We start from the raw sequence: 22,195 nt of genomic DNA, 5'->3' as shown, positions 1-22,195 counted from the left end.
GATAAATGTAACAAGATATTGTCAAATATTTTTTGTCGAGGTTGTATCTAGACGGATGGCCTAGAGCTTCTGATGTCTCTTCCACCTTTTCAATAGCTGTGTTCGTTATCATTTAAAGTGTACTGATTTAGAATGATCCTGCATGTATATATTCAAGGTAGAACACAAAAATGTCGGGTGTACCGACAACCAGACAAGTCGAAACGACAGCATTATTTAATTTTGAATTGTCGTACATGCAAACCTCAAAGAAAACTCTTTTCATAGTCGAACATTGTTTGGCTTTTCTTGAATCCAATCAAAGCTAACGTTCCTTTTGTGTAGTCTTCTGTCCACAGTCGGACGACCATGATTCTTGCACCTCAATGATATCAATTCATGTTTGATTTCTTGATGGCCGGTAATGATGTTGCCTCCGATATTACATTACAATTTCAAGTCTGCTGCTTTTATTTCTTGACCAACTAGCCGAGACAATTTTAATATTATTATGCTTGATACTCGATAACAATAGTTCAGTTCCAGAACCCAAAAGTAATCCACTAATTTTACAAGTTTGGCAACTTTTTACTCGAAAACCGTTCCTGAACGCCCAAAAACTGGTAAGACATTGAACCAAATTTAAGAGAACACAAAATAAAATGACATTCTCTTTGGAAACTTTTTACTCAAAAAATTTGTACTAGATTTGTGTTCCCGAACTTTCCAAATAATTTTGTACTCTGAGAGTGATTTTGAAATGTTTCCTTTTACTAGCTTTACCATTAAAAAAGTTCTGGAACAGACCAAATGTCATTTGTTTGAAATAAATGACTGGATAATTTCTAGAAAGACACTCTACCTACACACACATACACTCTCAAATAATCCCCTTTTTTTAGAAATTCATTATTGGCAGATTGAGTATTATTTTATTTAAAAAATTGTTGTATTTTTTCCGTTTCATATTATTATTTTTTGTTTCATATATTCAATAATTAGGCATTTATTGAGTTGAATTTGAACAAATACTTTGCTAATAACAAACAAATATAAACATGTGGGTTTAGCGACATAAATTTTTTGCTGCGACTACTAAAAATTTATTATATCAAAAAAATAAATAAAATAAATATTTAACACAAGTAATTTTATTTATAAGTTTTCTTTTATGTGAATCTAAAAATTAAATACCAAAACGTAAGTTATACCACGAAACAAGATATGGGTTTGTAAGCAATTACTCTCACATTTTGGATATATATGTAACCTTTTTTGTATTTTTTGTTTGTTCTTTTTTTAATAATATATATATGAAATGCATATAATATTAATACAAATATATTTCTTTATTATTATTGTATCTTTGTTTTCAATTATATTTGTTGTTTGTTTTTATTTTCTTTTTTGAATTGATTATGTTTTGTTTGTCCTAATATTATCCATCTCCCTTTTGTTGAATGTAGTTTGAAATAATGTGATGTCTGTAGATTGATATGAAAACTAATTCTAGTGTTTTTTGATATGTCTTAAACTCTGAATGTAACGACTTAATTAGCTAACTACTGCTCTATTAAAATATATAACAATTTTTGAATGAATACAACAACACTTAGTCACCCAAATACCTACCACATAGAAATGTTTTAGAAAAATAAAAATAAATACAACACCACTAATGTTTATTACCATATATTTAGATTTAAATGCGTGTCAAATTAATTTTATATCTCTGTCCAAACCTTTTTCCCCACCGAGTTTTGTTAAAGACCCCTCGACCCCCTTTCAATATCCTACTAATAGTGTAAAAAATCATCTTATAACTTATCATTCATGCTATATTTAATATTATTTTGATTTATAATTTTTATTTTCTCACAATTCGTACTAAAAATTGAATAAAACAAGAAAACAAAAGCCCCCCACTATATCAACAACTATCATCCAAAGAAACATTTGCTTAAAAGCTTATCAAAAAAATATATACAACATAATATTTAATAATTTTATTTTATACATCATTTTTTTTTAAATCATAACTATATTTCAAATTGAAAACCATTAATTTTTAATTTTAATTTTTCGTTTTTTTATTTATTTTATTTTTAAAAAAATATAAAACATAAACAATATTGAAAAAACATCTTCTATACATTTAGTATTTTGCAAATATCTGCTTGTATTCCCTTCAGCTCCCTTGCATAAATCATTTTTCACCTATACATTTACAGCTTCCGAAGAGAATGTCCTGTCGTATGAGGCTGTACAAAGATTATCGATTAATTATACACGACCCGTTATTATTTTGGGTCCTCTTAAGGATCGCATCAATGATGACTTAATATCTGAATATCCAGATAAATTTGGATCATGTGTGCCACGTAAGTTCTAACCATAACAGAGAATAAAAAAAGAGAGGAGCTTATCTCCAGACAAGTCAATCATTGTCTCTCTTTTTTTCATTTAATCTATTTTTAATTGTTTTCGCCTTTGGCAACTTCTTTAATAGATACCACACGTCCGAAACGTGATTACGAGGTGGATGGTCGTGATTATCATTTTGTCTCGTCGCGTGAACAAATGGAACACGATATACAAAATCATTTGTTTATCGAGGCTGGCCAATACAATGACAACTTGTATGGCACATCGGTGGCGAGTGTCCGAGAGGTGGCCGAAAAGGGTAAACATTGTATTCTGGATGTGTCGGGCAATGCAATAAAACGGTTACAAGTGGCTCAATTGTATCCAATTGCTATATTTATTAAACCCAAATCAATCGATTCCATAATGTAAGTACACAGATAGCTATATTATATTTCCTGTATTTAATTGGCTGCATAAATGTTTAGTAAATTGTTCATATCGTTCATCGTACATAACACCTAGGGATTTTATTCTTAATTAGATACGATACTTGCGTCATGGGGTTTTTTTTCCAGTTGAAATGTCGTCACGATTATGTATGTGTGTGCAAGTATATTATGTATTTTACATTACTTCTCGATAAATAGCATATTTATTGGACATGTGTTGAATATACACATGGACCCATGACTTTATATAAATTACCACTAGATATTTGTGGAATTCTGACGCCATATGCATTAACATTTGGCTGTTTTGTGTGTGTGAAATATGGTTGATACATATCGCCACGTTGCCTTCAACAATATATTTGTCTCACAGATTTTGAACTGTCATGACCAACATGTGTAATGGCTTCGATGCAAATGATTCGGATGTTTATAGTTATGACTTCGAAAGCAACGTTGAATCATACATCTACCATTGACATAAAAAAACAATTAAAATTGAGAATCGAGATCGAGAGAATGTGCATTCATGAGTTCTTGTCAAAAGGGCCTTCTAGTCAATAAAAAATATTAACTATAGGCTATACTTAAGTTGAGAAAGTAATCTTAATTGTGGAGGAAAAAAATTGATTTTGGCATCATTTTTCATAGCAAAAAGTTTCACTTGCTTCTTTCTGTCTTCCACCGATATTAATGAATGAAAGAATTTGCTAAACGAATGATGATGATTACATAAAATAAATAATATAAACCGATATTTTCTTTTTATAAAAGTAGAAAACATTCATAGTTTTAGAGATAATAGGTGTTATCAGATGTACCTCGTCCCATATTTTATTTATTTTTATTCTCAAATTGTAGATCAATAAAATTAAAAAAAAATATATATTAAATAAAATTGAAAAATGTTGACAAAACGAATAAAGTACGCCTGCAATATTAACAATAATATCTGACCATAATTAGAAAAATTTTAAATAAATTTTCTATATTTTTAGGGAAATGAATCGCCGTATGACTGAAGAACAGGCCAAGAAAACATATGAACGTGCTGTAAAAATGGAACAAGAATTTGGTGAATACTTTACGGGTAAGTTTTTATGGTATGGCAAAAATTATATATCACATTTCGAAAATTCTTCCAAAAAACCAAATCACAAGGGGATTAAGAGACTACAAAATCAAAAATGTCGTGTGAGTGACCGAGAAAACTCCTTGGAAAATAAAGGATATGCCAAATTTTAAAAGTTCAATAATAATGCTTCATGTCTCTTATTCATGTAAAGAATAATAAAAGTTCAAAATATTCACACAATTCCCAGAGTTTTCCCATTATTAACAATGATGTCTAAAAACATGTATATTTGTTTGTTGTTTGTTCTTAGTTCTTTATTTCTTTATGATTCCAATTTCTATTTGGAATTATATTTATTTTTACGGCAAATTTAAATATAAAAATTGTTGTGACATTTAATGTTACCATCACCTGGTTTGATACGGTTACCTTCTTAATATACCTTGCCTAAACGATGGCCAATTTTGTTGACATATCCTTTCCAATTTTAATTTATATGGAACTTTTTGGAGAAATCTTTTAGATATAATCAATAGAACAAATAACCCAGAGTTTTTTTAATTGTCGGGCATGCATTATCTAATTTCCATAATCCAATCGGTTTAAAATTTTGACACGTTTCTCTGGGAGTGTATAGCTCTCGTATGAACTATGTTAAAGCCAATAAAATGCAAATTTGCAAAAAAAAAAAAAAAAAAAATCAAATGTCTGTCATATTATATTTGAGCGAAGTACTCTTTCTAACACCATTGGAATTTCCGAATTCCGATGTTCCAGTGAGGAGTTATCATGCCCGCCATCAGAAATGAGGACTTTTCTTTAATCATCAAAAACAACAACAACAAAACCTTAACATGCATTTGTATTCATTTACCAGCCTACTGAAAATCTTGAAAATTTAACATCGAGAATGGGGGTACTCTTAAATGGTATTCACGCAAATTTTCGACCCTTTTAGACACATATTGAGTTGTGTGACAATATCAAATGACCATAAAGCTCCGAATTAGTGACAGTCGTTTTCGAAGAAGAAAGGTATAATCCTTCCTTCGGACCAAATGGCGACCAAAACATATTTTGTTTTTGATGCCATGGCCTCTTCAATTGCTCAGAACCCCAAATATGACAATTTTGTTATTTACCATACTTGCATATGGACGATTGTAAACCCTTATCTCCTCTCCTAGTTAATTTAGGGACAAATGTTGGTAATTTTTGTCAAATCGTTAAAAAATATCATTTATCAGACTATAGTATTCGTTTCATATAGATTATTTTTAATATGAAATTGTTTGATTTTTTTCAATATGAAATTTTGTTTTTATTTTAATTTTTAGGTGTCGTGCAAGGTGATACCATCGAAGAGATCTACAGTAAAGTCAAGTCAATGATTTGGTCGCAATCAGGTCCAACCATTTGGGTACCATCAAAAGAATCTCTATGACCAGCCGCAGAGACCACATGGACACTGCCACCTCGAGTACGTTGTCGACCAGTCTCGAGATCAACGACAATTACACAGCAACAACACAATAAAACCCATTAGAAAGAAAACGAAACAACAACAAAAGAAAACATAAGAAAATGTATCCTCAACACTGCAAAACAATCCTACAAAAGTTTAAACTACATGGGTGGACTGAAATTCGGTCACATTTCTTTTTTTAATACAAAATACTACATACATACTACAACAACAAGTCGTCCCTTGTGCAAAACAAAAATAAGTAGCCTATTGCGATAAACGCACGCAATATGCAACAAATAACATTTATTATATTATTATTACTATGATTATTATTATTATTATTATCACTAACATTTAGTTTCCCAATGATGAAAACTGAAAGAAGAAAACTAAAAACGTTTTAAACGATTTAAAAAATTAGCGCAAACAAAAACAAATTAAGAAGATGATTAAGAAACCCCATTATAGGACAGACATGTAAACAAAAAATCTATATCCAATGCATTGTAATAATGCATTTGTTGTTATTTAGTAAAAAAAATATTTAAACAAATATAATTTAAATTAGAAGACGAGCTGAAATGATGAGAGTAAAAAAGTAATATTTCATAACGAAATAAAAAAAGAAGTAAATAAACTCGAATACCATATAACAATTAATACACCACACACAAACCACGACCACCACCAGATGAAGATAATGATGAAGCAATTATATTACTATTTTTTTAATAGACCAAGCTACTACTAATCTTTTTTTGTTAGTTAAAAGAAACGATTAAGTTAATTACAGTATATCCCCATAGTTATATTAATAGAAAAAAAAAACAACAACACAGGAAATAAGCCACAATAATAATGTTTTAATATTCCATACATACTTCACCGTATTAATTACTCTTATGAGTTTTTAAAAACAAATGTCTAAGCCAAGGAATTTGTTAACTTGTACAACAAACGACAAGAAAACCTTTTACGAAGAATAGAACGAGAAGACTGTTTTATATTTTTGAACTAATACAATGAATGCAGAAATATGAAGCCAGTAGGTATTTTTAAAATAGGAAGGATTCCGGAAAACTATCTCCATCTTTTTGAGAACATAATTTTGTTCAGATCTTGAATGGAAAAAATATAAAATGTTGAACGTTATGGTTCATATAAAGATTGAAAACGTTTTGGGAAATTTCTATAAAGCTCTTTGAATGTATTTGTTGACATCTGTATAATCTACATATTGTAAACTACATGAGGTCATTATTGATGTTAACTATTGATAGATTATATTTTGAAGTCATTCATATATGGCCTTTCCTTGAAGCTTCTAAAGATATAAGTCCTTTGAGAAGATCTTTAATCATCTAAAACGAATGAGCTTTGCGAATTAATAAATGGACAAATTTCTTGGAGTCTTCTATAAAGAGACCAAGCTATTTGATGTTTCTAGCATGATGATGTCGTCTTCCATTAATAACTTACCTTTTGGAAAAGTGTAAAACTTGTGTATTTAGGTTCTCTGAATAACAAAGAAATTTTAAATTCTTCAAGACATATCCAATGAAGTTTCGGGTATAGGTAGTGTTTTCAATTTTCTACAAATAGAAACGCAACTTTCTAAAAATTGAAAAGAAAAATCTTTGCGATCCTTTAGGGTTTCGAGGCTTCCTATTATTCTTTTAATTTGAAGAAATTAAAATATTGTATGTATTTATGATAGAACATATTTTAGAACTTCTGTTAATATTGGAAGAATGGCTTAAAAACTAGTTTCCCAGGTAGCCTATTGAATGTTCGATGGAAATGGATTTAATATATTTCGCATTGTGGCTATCGTTCTACTCTGTAAAAAGAAAAGGAATCTGGTCGTTTCAACATTGCAGCATAGCTTCGGAATTTTGGCAAGCCAGCAACGTTTTTTTCCTTCACATAGATTTTCAATATTATAAAAAATAAGCAGTTTTTTCTTATTTTTTTGTATAAATTCATTATCAATATGACACATTAATTGTTGGTTTATTTCTTTAATAAAAAAATTTGTACTTAAAAAATAGAAGCAACATTTGACAAATAATTTCAAACAATTTTTTTCTCTAATGGTATTTTTTATACATCTAGAAGCTATATATATTCTGCTATTACAGCACATTGTACTAAAAAGGTATTACACAACAATAACATATATTGTTTCTTATTTAAATTAGTTTTGAAGTGTTACCCCCGCCAACGTTACCGTTAAATAATCCATCCTCATAACCACAAAGAGACAAAAAACTATATAAAGCGACTTCATCATCATTTGTTATCTTTTTGTAATTTTAATTTAAAAATTAAAATTGTATAAAAGGTTATTTTCTTTTAGATCTTAACTTAGCTAAATTATCTAAATCATAAATCACACACACATGCATACATACACATACGAGAAAACTAAGTGTCCTAACCTCAATTATTATACAAAAACACAAATAAAACTCCTTCATTTCCCTCCTCCCCCTTTGTTTTTGTTTTTTTTTTTAACAATTAAAACAAAATAAACACAACGACAATTATATTAATTTTACTAGAACATCCTTTAGTAATTTAATTTGTGAATATAATAAGATTTTTTTAATTAAGAAGTATTTACACAACAACAACATAGTCAGTTTTTACTTCTAAACTACAAAAAAGAAACTATGTAAAACAACAAAACTAAACACATACTACTTAAACATTAACTTCTTTTGGCCCCTTCCTCTTCCTGTACCCTCTCGAAACACACACACAATGTTTATACACATCTGTCTAAGCAACAATAACAAAAAAAAAACAATTTTTTAAATTGTGCTAAATTGTTGAAAAAAAGAAAAACTTTTAAAGAAACCCATCCCCCAAATAATAACACAAAACAAATGCAGTACGAAATAAATAAAAAATAAAAACGTTTGTATTATTATATTATTATTACTCTATTATCATTATTATATTATTATTATTTTAAATTACCGAAATTGTAATTAATTTCTAAGAACGTTTCACAAAATGTAAAGTAATACATCTATGTTTTTTTTTTTTTGTGTGGAAATAAAATTTTAATTTTTCTTCGATTGTACAAAAACAAAAACTTTATATTGTGTCTTCTTTTTGGAAATTGGACATTACATGCAATACCCACGCTCTATGCCCTTCTAACCGTTCAAGCTCCAGGGGGGTTACTCTGTATTGCGTTGCGAAAGCAAGTGCGATGCGAAAGCTAAATGCGTTAAGAGTTCAATTTGGTACTCTCTATCGCTCACGCAAACGCATTCGCAAACTAAATCGAAAATTGGGCACCACTGTCACCACAAAGTAAACAATAACGAGGAATGACAAAAGGAAACATCAAAATATTGTAAATCAAAACATATTTTTGTGCGGTACGAGTGTTTTTTTAGTAACAAAAATGATGAACGAATTAAAAAAAATGAATTTTAAGACAAATATACTCTCCCTAAGTGACCACGGGTATGAAAATAGAAGTACGAATTATGTGACAGACGTTTTCAAATATTTAATTTTTATAGATTTATATACAAAATTTTCGTTTCAATAAAGATGCGTTTATGTATTCATTAAACGCTCGTCGTTCCAAATGCATTCACAGCTATTCCACTCCAATAAAAGTGGCCGCTGCTTTGAAATCGCTTGGACAACCTGTAAATATGCACACATAGTTTCACATTTTATATATGTACATTTTATGCACATTTTATCTCTTACAGGAGGTCCATTTGAATTGAGGTCATCAGCCGGTTTTGTCCACAAATTGTTTGCGCGTTGTTTAGCATTTGAACTCTGCAATTGTCCCTTTACCAAATCGCTATTATGTTCCATAAAATTAACTAACGCTGCTCAGTCTGCAAATATTTTTTGTATTATCCCTAAAATAATTAATTTAGATATAAATAAAACCTTTAATTTTGCTTACTTACATGTTTCACTTCCTTTGCGTTTGCTATTTTGTTAACGCAAGATATTTGCGTTTAACGAACGAATTTGACATGCGTTTTCGTATTACAGAGTTCGGTGATTCCACATTTGCGTAAAGTAGATGCGAAAGGAGATACGAAAACGAATTAGAGAGTACCAATTATGCGATGCGATACAATTTTTCTTACGCATCGCAATACAGAGTAACCCCCCAGGCCTAATAGTCATATTGCTCTAGAGAGGTTCACACTTGTACCTTGGTTGGAAACTGTTATCTATTTGGTTTAATGGGAGCTTCATTTCAGTAATTCTCGGTTTCAAAAAATTTAATTTTGTATTTTGATTTAATTCGAACCTACACTAATTCAAGAATGTTCCTGCAAATTTTCAAGTGAAAATCAATTCGGTTTCCAAAATATGTTTCTATTTGTTGTTTTTTCACATTTAAATATATATAAAACGTCAACAAATACGAAATACACAAAACGAATTGCCAGAAAATTGTCGGTACGAGAATTTTTTTTTCATTTCTATTCCCCTTGCCCCTCTCTCCTACAAACAAAGACTTGCCGCAAGTAAACTCGCCTAATCTAAATCAGGACTTAATGTTACTTTTCATTGTCATTTAAACTTTATAACAATATAAATGTGAAATATAAGGAATCCGCAGTAAAACTACTTCGTAAATAAAATAAAATAAATTAAAGTTATAAAATATGGCAACATACAACGGCATATGAAACAACTGTTTATTCAGCCTTATTCTGGATATTCGCTAGGGAGATATCTCGCATGTAAAAAATGTTTCGCTTTCACATTCTCACCTTATTCTGAACGAATATGAAGCAAAAAATGTCATATGCGGATTCTAATTTTCGAAAAATGGTGGTTGAAAAGGATTCGTATTGCCAGATTGTAATTTAAGTTGTAATGTGCGTTGCCCTATTGTAATTTAATTTTGTAATATTTTTCAATATCTTATTTATTGATTTTTTTGTGTAATGTTACTTTATAACAACATAAATGTGAAATAACAATAAACCGCAGTAAAACTGCTTTGTAATTGAAAGAAAATAAATAATAGTTTGAAAATATGGCAACGGTAACATACAACGGAAACAGCTGTTTATTGTTTTGATGCAACAAAAACCGCAATGAACTATGCCAAAGACACAATGAATAATGGGAAGAAATTTACGATTGAATTTTTATTTAATTTCGATATGGCTAATAAATTCTAAAGTAGCGTACGGTGCGACCTTTCAGATAAATAATAGATATTCCAAAAAAGTTTGGTAAATTTCTCATAAAAAATCACTAAAAATTACTTACTCAATAAGCGGCTATATAAACCCTTAGTAACATACATACAGACACATATGGCTGAATGGATTCGCCTCATTAAGATGTGACGAAACGAATAACTCAACATTGACACCGTCACGTATACGTAATGCATCTAACATTTATAATATGTATACGCAATAGAGCTGCATGAATGCTCGCTGTTTCCACATTTTGGAAAATCAGAACTGAATCTACTGCTGAATCTACCAGCATAAGTGTAAATAGCAGCAATGATGCACCTGATGTAAGAAGTGAGCTTATGCGTTGTTGCACGGAATTTAATACAAGCCTTGAACAACAACAAGAAAAGCACAAATTGGAGCTGCAAGAGCAAGTTAAGTCATTTGAGGCTAAAATGTGCAAGATAATTGAAACTTTTCGAGTTGAATTCAACGATAGAATACAAAAGATGGAACTTGAACTAAAGAATTGTTATGGTGTCGTGAAGAATTTAGAGGAGAACTATGCCTGTGGAGTGCGTGATATGCAAATTCAATCTGATATTCTGCAGAGAAGGTTGAATAGGGCGAATATTGTTGTAAATGGTTTGCCAAATGAAATCAAAGACTTAAGAGAATATGTTTTTAAAATTGCGGTAAAGTGTGGAGTCGAATTAAATCCACTTGATATTCAACATTGCTGTTACTTCCTTAAAGGGAAATCAGTTTTGGTCAAATTTAATTCGGTATATAAACGGGACCTGTTGATGTCGAAACCCGAGTGTATCTCAATGACCATTTGAATGCTTCAAGTTCAAAACTGATTTTTCTTTGTAAGAAACTGAAGCTGAACAACATAATTAAAAGCTTCAAACTGGTAAATGGTGATAAACCTGTTGTGGATGCAGTAATGGCTGATGATTCTGCTGCAACTTTGGATGTTTTGGCGTGTGCAAATCTGTTGGATACTATCAGTAGTTCAAATTCAACATGTAGTTAGCATGATCAAAAGTACTATATTTACTGTTTACTTTTGTTTTAATGTAATTGCACATATTTTGTTGCACATAATTGCCTTTTTCATTGCCGTTATTTTTTTTTTTAAGTAGCTCAATGAGTAAACAGTAACTAAAGTATTAAAAAAATCCCAAATTTTATTATTTTATTATAGCAATTTTCTATGCATTGTGATATTATTTCTATGAATTGCCATCTACCTGATGTTGTTAATGATAACAGTTTTTTATCCTCTTGTTTGAGCAATAGGGGCAATAATTTTAACATTGGCCATTTTAATTGTCAAAGCTTTGCAATTGGCAATACTTCTGGAAAAATTAATGAAATAAGAAGTATTTTAGAGGGTAATTATTTAGATGTGGTAGGTGTGAGTGAGACTTGGCTTAAGCCACATATGGCTTACAATATTGCTGACATGCCAGGATACTCGTGTTACAGGAATGATCGTTCAATTGGTAGAGGTGGGGGCGTTGCTATATATGTAGCAAATCATGTTAAACACAAAATTGTTTGTGCTAGTGAAAATGAGGGTGTGGTGGAAGCTATTTTCGTTGAGATAGATTTGAATGGAAATAAATTGTTGGTTGGGGCTATTTATCTGCCTCATGGAGATTTTTCTTCCTTTGAAAGCGTTTTTTCAGACTTGGTTGTCCAGTATGAAAAAGTTATATTGATGGGAGACTTCAATAATAACTTATTTGATATTCGCAAATCCTACAATGTTAGAACAATATGTAATAATATGAACCTTTCTATTGTGCATAATTCTATTCCCACCCACTATGATCTTCATCATAAATCAACATCATTAATTGATTATTTTTTATTGTCAATGCCTAATCTGGTGTGTTTTTCTAGTCAATTCCAGTGTCCGGGAATATCACATCATTCATTTATATTCATCTCATTGGATCTTGAATGCAAAGTAGTACCAAAATATTATGAATATACAGATTATTCTGCTGTTACTCCTGACATTTTGGATAGTGCTTTGGAATTTTGTGATTTTTCTGAAATTTATGAAACAAGTGATGTGGATCAGCAGTTAGATGTATTGTATACTAATTTAAATGGTGTACATAGTTGTTTTCCTGTTCGTAGGCAGCGGTGTATTAGTGGTCGAAAGGACGATTGGTTTAAAACCTCTGAAATTAAGTATTGGCTTTCTCTGCGAGATTTGTCTTGGAGGTCTTATCTTCATAATCCAAGTGAAGCTAACTGGAGGGTGTTCTGCAGAAATCGTAATAAGTCCAAACGCGTAATTCGGAGAACCAAAGCTTCATTTCATCATAAACTTTTTAATGGCAAAACATCTAAAGAAATTTGGGGGCTTTTAAACAGGCATGGCATTGGGAAGAATAAGGATGTTATTGAAGTTGATGTTGAAGAGATAAATAATTTATTTTCTTCTTTTCAAAATGTTGGCAGTAACAATTCTGCTCTTCTCAACTCTTGTGGTAATTTCTCCTTTCGATGTGTTAGCTTGTGTGAAATGTTGGATTGTTTCTCTTTAATTAAATCAAATGCTGTTGGTTCTGATGGTTTGACCCTAAAGTTCCTTAAAATCATATTACCGTATATAGGGAATCACGTTTTACATATTATTAATACCATAATAATGACATCGTCATTTCCTTCCTTGTGGAAAATAGCTAAAGTGATTCCTATTCGAAAGTCTGATGCTGCTAATGACTTTCGACCCATTTCGATAATGCCTATTCTTTCAAAAATGGCGGAACATATATTAAAGAAACAGATTTTAGACCACATATCCTTCCCATCTTTACTTCATGATTCGCAATCTGGGTTTAGGTATAATAGAAGCGCAACGTCTCTGCTTGTAAGTCTTACTGACAAGATTCGTCATATTACAAGTGATCATGGTTGCTGTGTTCTTCTGTCTATTGATTTAGAAAAAGCTTTTGACAGGATTGATCACGAACTGCTAGTCTTTAAGCTTTGTAATTATTTTGGATTTTCTATTACATCATGTACTTTAATTAAATCGTATCTTAGATATAGGTATCAGTTCGTTTTCGCTGGTGGTAATTGTTCGAGCTATTTGCCCGTTATAAGTGGCGTGCCTCAAGGATCCGTTCTTGGTCCGTTGTTGTTCATTTTGTTTATAAATGATTTTTTTGTTGCAATATCTTCTGATAATTGTCTTCCTTTTGCCTTTGCCGATGACGTTCAGTTGTTGATGAAGTGTGATGCTGCTTTCCCGGATGTGATGCAAAGTGTTGTAAATCATGTATGTTTAACGGTGGCAGATTGGATGATGAAAAATAGATTGTCTGTTAATGTAAATAAGACGAAAGCTATGTCTTTTGGCTTATGTGTTGCTTCTGGTATAGAGGTTAAATATAATAACGCACATATTGAATTTGTTGATTGTATAAAGTGTCTTGGAGTTCTTGTGGATAGTGGGCTTACTTTTGAGGCTCATATTAACTCATTAGTGTCAAAAGTTAACTTTATGTTAAGGAAACTTTATAGCACAGAGCTATGTCTTTCAATTGATACCAAAAAATATGTCGTAAAAGCCTTGATTATGCCGATAATCTTGTACTGTTTAGAAGTCTTTTCAGGAACATTTGGATATGTCCTTAAAAAGGTTCAAGTTGTATTTAATAGAGTGGTAAGGTTTGTTTATTCACTAAAAAGTTGGCAGCATGTTACTCCTTTTGTTATTGATTTTTTGGGTTGCAAATTTTATGATTTTATTAAACTGAGAATGGTCCTCCTTTTTTACAAATGTTTCAAGAAACAGATACCACTGTACTTTGTAAATCTATTTATTTTTACAAGATCGCAAAGAAATCCTCAAATTCGAATTCCCTTACTAACTTCTTCTTTAGAACGATCGTTCCTTGTCCGAGTTGCTCGAGTATATAACATATTACCAGTACCCTTAAAAACATTCAATCATTCATTAGCTTGGTTTAAAAGTAAAATGTTAGAGTATATTATTTCCAATTACTCATGATTATATCGAGTTAATCAAATTTTATAAATTATTATTGCCCAGTATTGCTCACTTATTTTATTTTTTATCAATGAAGAATTTATAAATCATTACGTTGTATATAAATTGGAGTAGTTCAAATTCAATTAAATTTTTTTTTAATGTACGTATGTATGTTAAATTTTTTTTTATATTTGTGATACAAATTATTTAGATAAAAACACAACTCATTTTTATATATAATTTTCCATTCCATTCCTACTGGAGTAGTCATAATCCAATTAATCAAATTTTTTAATCATAATCTATAATAATCAAAAACTTTTTTTTTGTAATTTAATCGGTATAATATTCTTTAGTAGTTCAATATCCCTCCCTTTTACATTTAAGCCGCTTAATACGATAAATTTTATATTTAATTGTGAAATGTAGCTTACAGCCTTAAGGTCGAAAGACTGGGCACTATGAAATATATAAAATAAATAAATAAAATAAATAAAATAATATGTCAATAATTTGATCTTTAGTGTTTCGTTTAAATTGAATTGAAAAAATTGCATTGAATTATTAGATAACATTTATAACGACTAACCAATCCAAGTATTGCCAGTCACTTCTAAGATGATCTCGTCTAATTATAATACGATGGGAATCTTGAAATGAGAACACAAACACATCCTCCTTTTACACCACACCATATAATAAAACACATATAATATATTTTTTAATTTTGTCATTTATAATTTAAAATTGTATTTGTATATAAATGATATTATTTCACATTTTTTTCTTTTTACTTGGTGTTTGGTTATATTAATAGTTGTTATACATACATATATATTTTGTTTGTTCCACAATTGTGTTGCTACAGTCTATACATTTTCCAAATTCTCGCAATTAGGGGGCATCATGTTATGTGTCTATTTATATATATGAGATATAAAATACCAAAAAAATATCTGGGAAATATGCGGATGAACTTTAACTTAAAAATTAACTTAAACTGACAAATATGAAGATGAAAATAAAATACGTCCAAATATACATACATTTCGAAATGTTAATACTTAATTTTTTGTTTGCCGGTTTAGCAACTAATCAAAATATAAAAAAAAAATATATAAGAAAATTGTAGCTTGGGCCTGAAGGCTACAAAGGAGTTATTTATGCCAATAAACAAAATGTGTTCATGGGTGTGAGAAATTCGGTTTATTCTCCAAATTAAATATTAATCCTTTTCTTGGGTTGGTAATAAGGCCTTAATCTCTTGAAATTTGTGCCGGAAATCAACACTGCTTTCACTGATAACTGACATACTTGACGAGGGGTCCTTCAAAAAGAGCAATACAAAAAATAAAGATTAAAGGTTTGATAAAAATATTTACATACATGCAAATATGTTGGCATGCTTACCAAAATATCACGACTTGCATTTATATCATCCAAATGGCCCAATAGACTAGTCAAAGAGAAATCATTTATATTTTCCTCTAACCAACGAGAATTTGAAGTTGAATCTCTTATGAGATGCATAGGACTAAGGCCATTTAGGAAGCTGGCATCTATGTGAAAAAAAAGAAATAATTTCTTATTTCATTAAAGCCCGATTGTAAATATTTTTGCACTTACTTGAAGCTTCATCATAAGCACTATCAATTGATTGTACCGAACAGGGACCACCATCGGTTCTATCGCCAGTTTCTTCGTGCACATCCGATTGATGACGTTGATCACGTTGTTGTAATGATGACATTTCCTCCACATTGGATGACAACAAATGCTGACGACTATCACAATCTATGGAATCTAAAAATCTACACAAATCTTGACTATCTGTGGTAGAATCGTCTGTAATTGGCGTTGTTGTCGAAACACAGGGAGAGGATGATGTGGAGGTGGAGGCAAGATCGGAGGATGCAGTGGAAACATTTATTCGTCTATTTAAATTCCAAGGCACTTGACTAGTATTACGCAATGATGACGAAGACGTCGTTATTGCTGATGACGTCGATGGATTATTAGGGCTACTGGAGGATGAGGAGGAAGATGATGAATTGCCATTGCTGGGTAGCAAAAGTCTTTGCACTAAAATTTGACGAGACATTTTTTGTCTTGTCAGCTAAAAGTAGACAAGAAAAAAGACATGACCTTTCATGTTTTTTAAAGTCATTTCGAAATGCTTTACCGTAGTCAATTGTTTTACTGGGTCGATTGCAGTCCTGCGTACCGGAATCATTGGTTGTCTGAACATTACACTGCTGCTGCTTTCATTCGGCTTATTAGGTCCCACTCGTGCACAATTAATGTAGGGTGATCTATTGGCCACATAGTTACCGGCAACTAGTTCCATTTCAAACTGCAAACAAAAAAGAAACGGTTAGTTTTCTGGAAATAAAATTATTAGTGTTTCCTTGCGATTACCCTCGATTTAGCTGCATGATTACGATCACATGTACATGGACGTTTGCGCTTGCGTTCACTTAAATTAGCTATCAATAGCAAATGTTTAAGTTTATTGCTTAATCCAACGGATTCCTTGGGTTCCTCATTCTCGGGCGCTGCTGCTCCTGTCACACCATTCGCTGATGTTTGAGATTCTTTGTTTGGCATACCATGACTTTTTGTTTTCGCCAGCCAATAATAATCCAATTCCAATTTCGAATCATGACCCAGAACTACATACAAATCTCCAATGGTTATGTCACCGGCCTTTGAAGCGGTCCAGCCACTTCGTATACTTTGTATGATATCGTCATTGAGCAATGGTTTAAATACTGAGCGTGTTGCCTTAGAGTTCATGGCTCGTGAAGTTTTGGCACGTACCGAAGACGCTTGGGATAATGTAGTGGTCGTCGTTGTTGTGGATGTATTGAGGGCGGGGTTGGGGTTTGTTGTCAGATTGCAGTTGGTGGTACTAGATGAAATTTCGGTGGTCATAGGGGGTATTATTGTCAAATCTTCCTTGCTTGTATTAAGTTCTGCAGCTGAGTCTGAGAGTAGTTCTTGAATTTCATCACTCAACTCATCACTGCTACTTTCAGGTTGTTTACCAACTTGAAAATTATCCAAATCCGTTAAGGAGGACGACGAAGGCATTTCATCGGCCACGCTTATATTTTCTGTCAAACTTTCCGAATTTCTTGAGCGTTTATTTTGTTCAGGCGATTTCTTTTCCGAACCACTTTCAGTTCGTAAACGTTTCGAATTAGCGGCTGTGTGAGCGTAACTGCAACTGGAAGACATTGTTGGCACCGAGCCGGATGTATTATTTGTAGAACTTGCATGACGCTCATTACTGTTCAATATATCGCCTTTGTGTGTTATACCCATACGTTCTTCATAGGCTGTTAGGCAAATATTGACACTGCTTAGGTATTCTGTGATGCTTAGTAGAGGACGATGTATGGTTACACCAGGTTTAGGAAGAAAACATAATTCGGGATCTTGAACGGCATTGATGGTTGTGTCCATTGACGTGCTAGAGTCATTCGAGTTCATAAGACGGGCTTCTTCGGCCACCCGTACATCCATGCTACGCCATTTATGTTGAAACATATTAATGAAGTTGATCAATTTCTTGTGTAATGGCACAGTGGTACGGCAACGTGGATTTTGGGCAATTGCCTGAACACGGCCGAATGCTTCCATATTCGCGGGACTAATAATAACTTCGATTTTTGAAGGTAACCTTATATCTTCCAGGGAATCTATAATACGCAAAAAATATTTGTTATTTATGAAAGTAGTTGATAAATTTTTGACATACCATCCAATTGATTAAGTCGTCGTAAAGCCTTACAGGAAGGAGTCTTAATGCGTATATTCTTGCCTTTACACCGCACCGTAACATGACCATGATAGACAAGATTTTTCAATTTCATAAAATGTTTGTCAGTGACGAATTGTAACTTCCGTCTCATTTCCCCATAATTGATTAGGGCATATAATTCCTGTGCTGGTTTACGAATCTCTAAAGGAAGATGTAATGAATAAATTAGAATTGAGAATGGTTGTTGTTGATATGCAGGATAACTAAGAACATAAAAAACTAATTTTATTGAAATCAAATCGGGCATCGTAGTCATAATGATGTCATAACAATAAACTTTACCAAAATTCATACCTATGTGACGATATAAATAAAAATTAATATTTGAATCTTTTATATGGAGCCTACTTCTACAGCCTGCAATCGTAATTCTGTTGAACAGTCCTCGATAAATACGACAAACCCCTAAGGAAGAAATTCCTTTAGAGCATTTGGAAATTATTGAAATAATTTCATGTAAGAGTTCTATTATTCATTTGAAAGTTCTCTAAATAATGTATGGGAATGATTTTAAGTATCCTGATATGTCGTCTTCTAACGCAGATTTATAACTCAGCTTCTTCCGATCGGGCAAAAATTATTAAGACATGTCACTTAAGATGACACTTCGATTTCATTTATATCAGGGAAAGCGGCTCCTACAATCCGTCCCTAAGGACACATCTACTCGCCATCTATAAGAAGACAACGTTTTATAAATCACTTGGGGTTTGGAACCCGCAATCACTCTACCTATATATATGGCATCCCTACCATGAATGGGTTATGGTTTGGATATCAACAAAGCCTTTTTACTTCTGTAAAATATGCACATAAAATGCTGCAAACCCTCCTCTTTCTTCATTCCCCCTTTTTGAAACAAATCACAGCACATAGAAACATAAACTATGTTTACATTTACAATAAACAATAGATCTAGGCCCATCTAAACTTACCTTCGGAAAATCGTACATATTTACAAATCTTATGATATGTTTGATAATAATGCTGACGCACTTGATCCTTCGACTTGAAGGATACATCTATCGCTGGACTGCGTCGTTTCAATTTCGAATTGATAAAATTTCCAATTGCCTCAAAATCTTTACCGAACTCATTGAGGGCATCAAAGAAATGATTTCTTTCGACATTCGACCATGTCGGACGATTGGCTCGTACTTGTGAAGGAGTCTTTTGCGCCGTAGAACGTTCGTCTTTAGTTCGAGTATTTTCGCGTTCGTTGGTAGGTGGCGGTGTTGTGGGGCGGGTTTGTTGATCTTGGCGCATTTTTTGTATGACACGAGCACTAGTTCGTGTGCCATGGCAATTGTATGTGGTCAGGGAACCCAGTAGTTCTTCGGTATCCGAGGGAAACTACACGACAGCCAACAAAGAAGGAGAAATCAATAAATTAATTTAAGGCGGTAATGCCTCGCATTCCACGACTTTCGTTCGTCAATTTCTTCCACTTACCTCATTAATATTTTTTCCTTCGACCTTTTTCTCATTGATTTCTTTGCCACGCGTCGCTGCCGTTGCCTTTGTTTGGGACGAAGTAACATCGCTTGCTTCCGCCGCAGTTACTGCCACTGTCGTCTGAGATTTTTCCTTTTTTACTGCAGCATTTACCACTACCACTACGTCATCTTTGTTACAAAAGTTGTCTGTTGTTTGCTGCTGCTGCTGTTGAGGCTGGTTGTTTGTCGCTATTTTTTCTGCAACCAAATGACCTTTATCCATTTGTTATGTGTAGTTCCAACAGATTCCTATGGTCATTCATGTATGTATTGATTGGCTAGGCTCTCCACACTTGCTAACAGACTATTTCCCACGTTAACCACTCCAGATGAGTGTCGTACTTTGAGCAGAAGGTTGGGTTCTTCTTTTTTTCTTCTTTGGTTTGATTACCGACCGACGAAAACCTCCTCCTCTCTTCAGATAGATTCTGTATGAAAAATATCAAGATGGCTGTCAGAAATGTTTACTATATTTTCACCAACATTTTTGCTTTTTTCCAGGGATGTTTTGATTTTCTGATCACTTTCACTAACTAAAGAGGCGCGAAATTGGCGAAATTCACATCAGCAACTGGTGTTGAAACTTCATCGAATTCGATTTGTGTTACAATAAAAAAAATATAAATATGTTGTATTGAATATGTGCTTCTGATGTTTTGCTTGTTAATCGTCGTTCTGCTAAGACTCAAACGACGTCGTACGCAAACCTTCGCCAACAAAATAAAAACGACGACTCAAAATGAAAAACGTTCCATCTGCTAACGAATGGGGGGAGAAGACAAAATGGCCGATAAAGATGAACTGAAAATGGTATAAAAAGTTTACGAATGAGGTGGAATGGAGACTAAATGGAAGACAGTGTTGTTTACGAATGAAGTTTAGACAAATGATGATTAGGGATACGTAAATCGACTTTCGATTAATCGACTTTTTGTCATGTACAGACGAGCGTTGTTTCCTCTCTCATTCGTGGTTCGACCCATGCATGATGAAATTCGGTTGTTTTTCAATGTTGGATGCATGGTATAATAATTACAAGGTAGGGCACAGCTACCAACTGATCATACCATTCATTCACTTTTCGCGTTTTTCGTTTTGTGTTGAAAAAATTGCATAGTTGATTTTTTGTTATTCATCTCAAGCTGCCATACCTTGTATTATTGTACCATGGTTGGACGAGTGTATGAACGAACATTTTTGATGCAACACAATAACTTAGCTGCGATTTAGTAATGCATACAGGTATTTCGCATACTTCTACCTTCAAATAAATACAAAGCTTTTTTGCTCAAATGGTGTTTTCAAACCCAAAAAATAGTACTATAATGTATTACTTTTGTAATTTATGTTAGAAAATCTTTCCCTTAAGTCGAAAATTAGCAAAAGTTGGAGCCAAATTAGGGTTTATTCTCCATTTTGCTGTAAATTATTGGGCACAATCGTTTAGATCCACCGATTTATACACTAATCGTTTGGCTGATTACTAAGATTAAAGAGTTGACCTTTGTTCACGACTATATTTCCCTATTGCATTTACTGATTTTGCCTGGTAGTTGCCAGATTATAACGCTAGCTTTTCCCGCGTAGATGTGATAGTTAGCGTCTTAGAAAAAGATATGCGTATGTCGTAAGAACGGAAGTGAGCCCTATAAAAATAGTACAAAACCGCCTGCATTACCGTTGATTCATAATTGGTATGTTCCCGTACTGCAGGAATCTACTACTTTTTCTACGAAACCGAATTTTCCTTTATGACATTGACACTAATCTATTTTAAAGTGTAATTGTCAGACTGATAGGTCCTATTTTTGAACTTGATCTATGTTTAAAATTTTAATATTCCGTTCGCTTTAAATGAGACTTGTTTTTATGGAAAATAACTATTTATTAGTGGGGAAAGTATGGTATTGTCCACCATCGGATCTCGGGTAATTTTTAAAAACGCAATTTGTCATATTCATATTGATACGAGTATTACGTTGGATGTTCAATAATCGACACTCAAAATGTGTATTCCCGTACACATGGTATAATAATAAAAGGTAACAGCAAGTGTTGTTGTAAAAAAACGATACAATGGAAATTTGTTGTTGTAAGTTTATAGTGTCAACTCATTTGACAGAAAAATGTAAACAAACAAACAAATTATCATCAAATTATTTTTATTTTGAAAATGGAATATTTTCGAATCCTCAAAATAAAAATTGAAAAACATGAATGAAAATCTATCAAATTTATATTTCTATCGCTTCCACATATTTCTTTTAATTGAGCCATTGCCATAAATATGGGTAACACATATGACAATGCTGGGAA

The 22,195-nt window shown here is 32.3% G+C and overlaps 2 protein-coding genes across 15 annotated transcripts in view; one reads left to right on the top strand and one right to left on the bottom strand.

Annotated features, from left to right (window-relative positions):
* LOC133328101 (disks large 1 tumor suppressor protein) overlaps positions 1–5,395 on the top strand; it is a 54,007-nt gene extending 48,612 nt beyond the window's left edge. For all 14 annotated transcript variants that reach the window (XM_061536651.1, XM_061536650.1, XM_061536649.1 and 11 more), the window contains 4 exons: positions 2,211–2,360; positions 2,489–2,771; positions 3,794–3,885; positions 5,208–5,395. In XM_061536651.1, coding sequence (XP_061392635.1) covers positions 2,211–2,360; positions 2,489–2,771; positions 3,794–3,885; positions 5,208–5,314 — 632 coding nt within the window. In that variant the 3' untranslated portion in view covers positions 5,315–5,395. The remainder of the gene's footprint in view (positions 1–2,210; positions 2,361–2,488; positions 2,772–3,793; positions 3,886–5,207) is intronic.
* A 10,377-nt stretch (positions 5,396–15,772) lies between these two features.
* LOC133328107 (protein cramped) lies at positions 15,773–20,103 on the bottom strand. Its single transcript, XM_061536662.1, has 8 exons — positions 19,836–20,103; positions 19,319–19,736; positions 18,321–18,524; positions 16,976–18,261; positions 16,740–16,910; positions 16,184–16,673; positions 15,968–16,116; positions 15,773–15,884 (listed from the first exon to the last, which is right to left on the bottom strand). The coding sequence occupies exons 1-8, from the start codon at positions 20,100–20,102 to the stop codon at positions 15,783–15,785; spliced, it is 3,087 nt and encodes a 1,028-aa protein (XP_061392646.1). The 5' UTR covers position 20,103; the 3' UTR covers positions 15,773–15,782.
* Between the last annotated feature and the right edge of the window lie 2,092 nt (positions 20,104–22,195).

This window comes from Musca vetustissima, unplaced genomic scaffold, assembly GCF_032173495.1.
Source record: "Musca vetustissima isolate MV318-11 ecotype Yass unplaced genomic scaffold, APGP_CSIRO_Mvet_v1 utg4359, whole genome shotgun sequence".
Lineage (NCBI taxonomy): Eukaryota > Metazoa > Arthropoda > Insecta > Diptera > Muscidae > Musca > Musca vetustissima.
The sequence above is the reverse complement of the archived record's forward strand: the minus strand, read 5'-3'. Positions and strand labels throughout refer to the sequence as shown.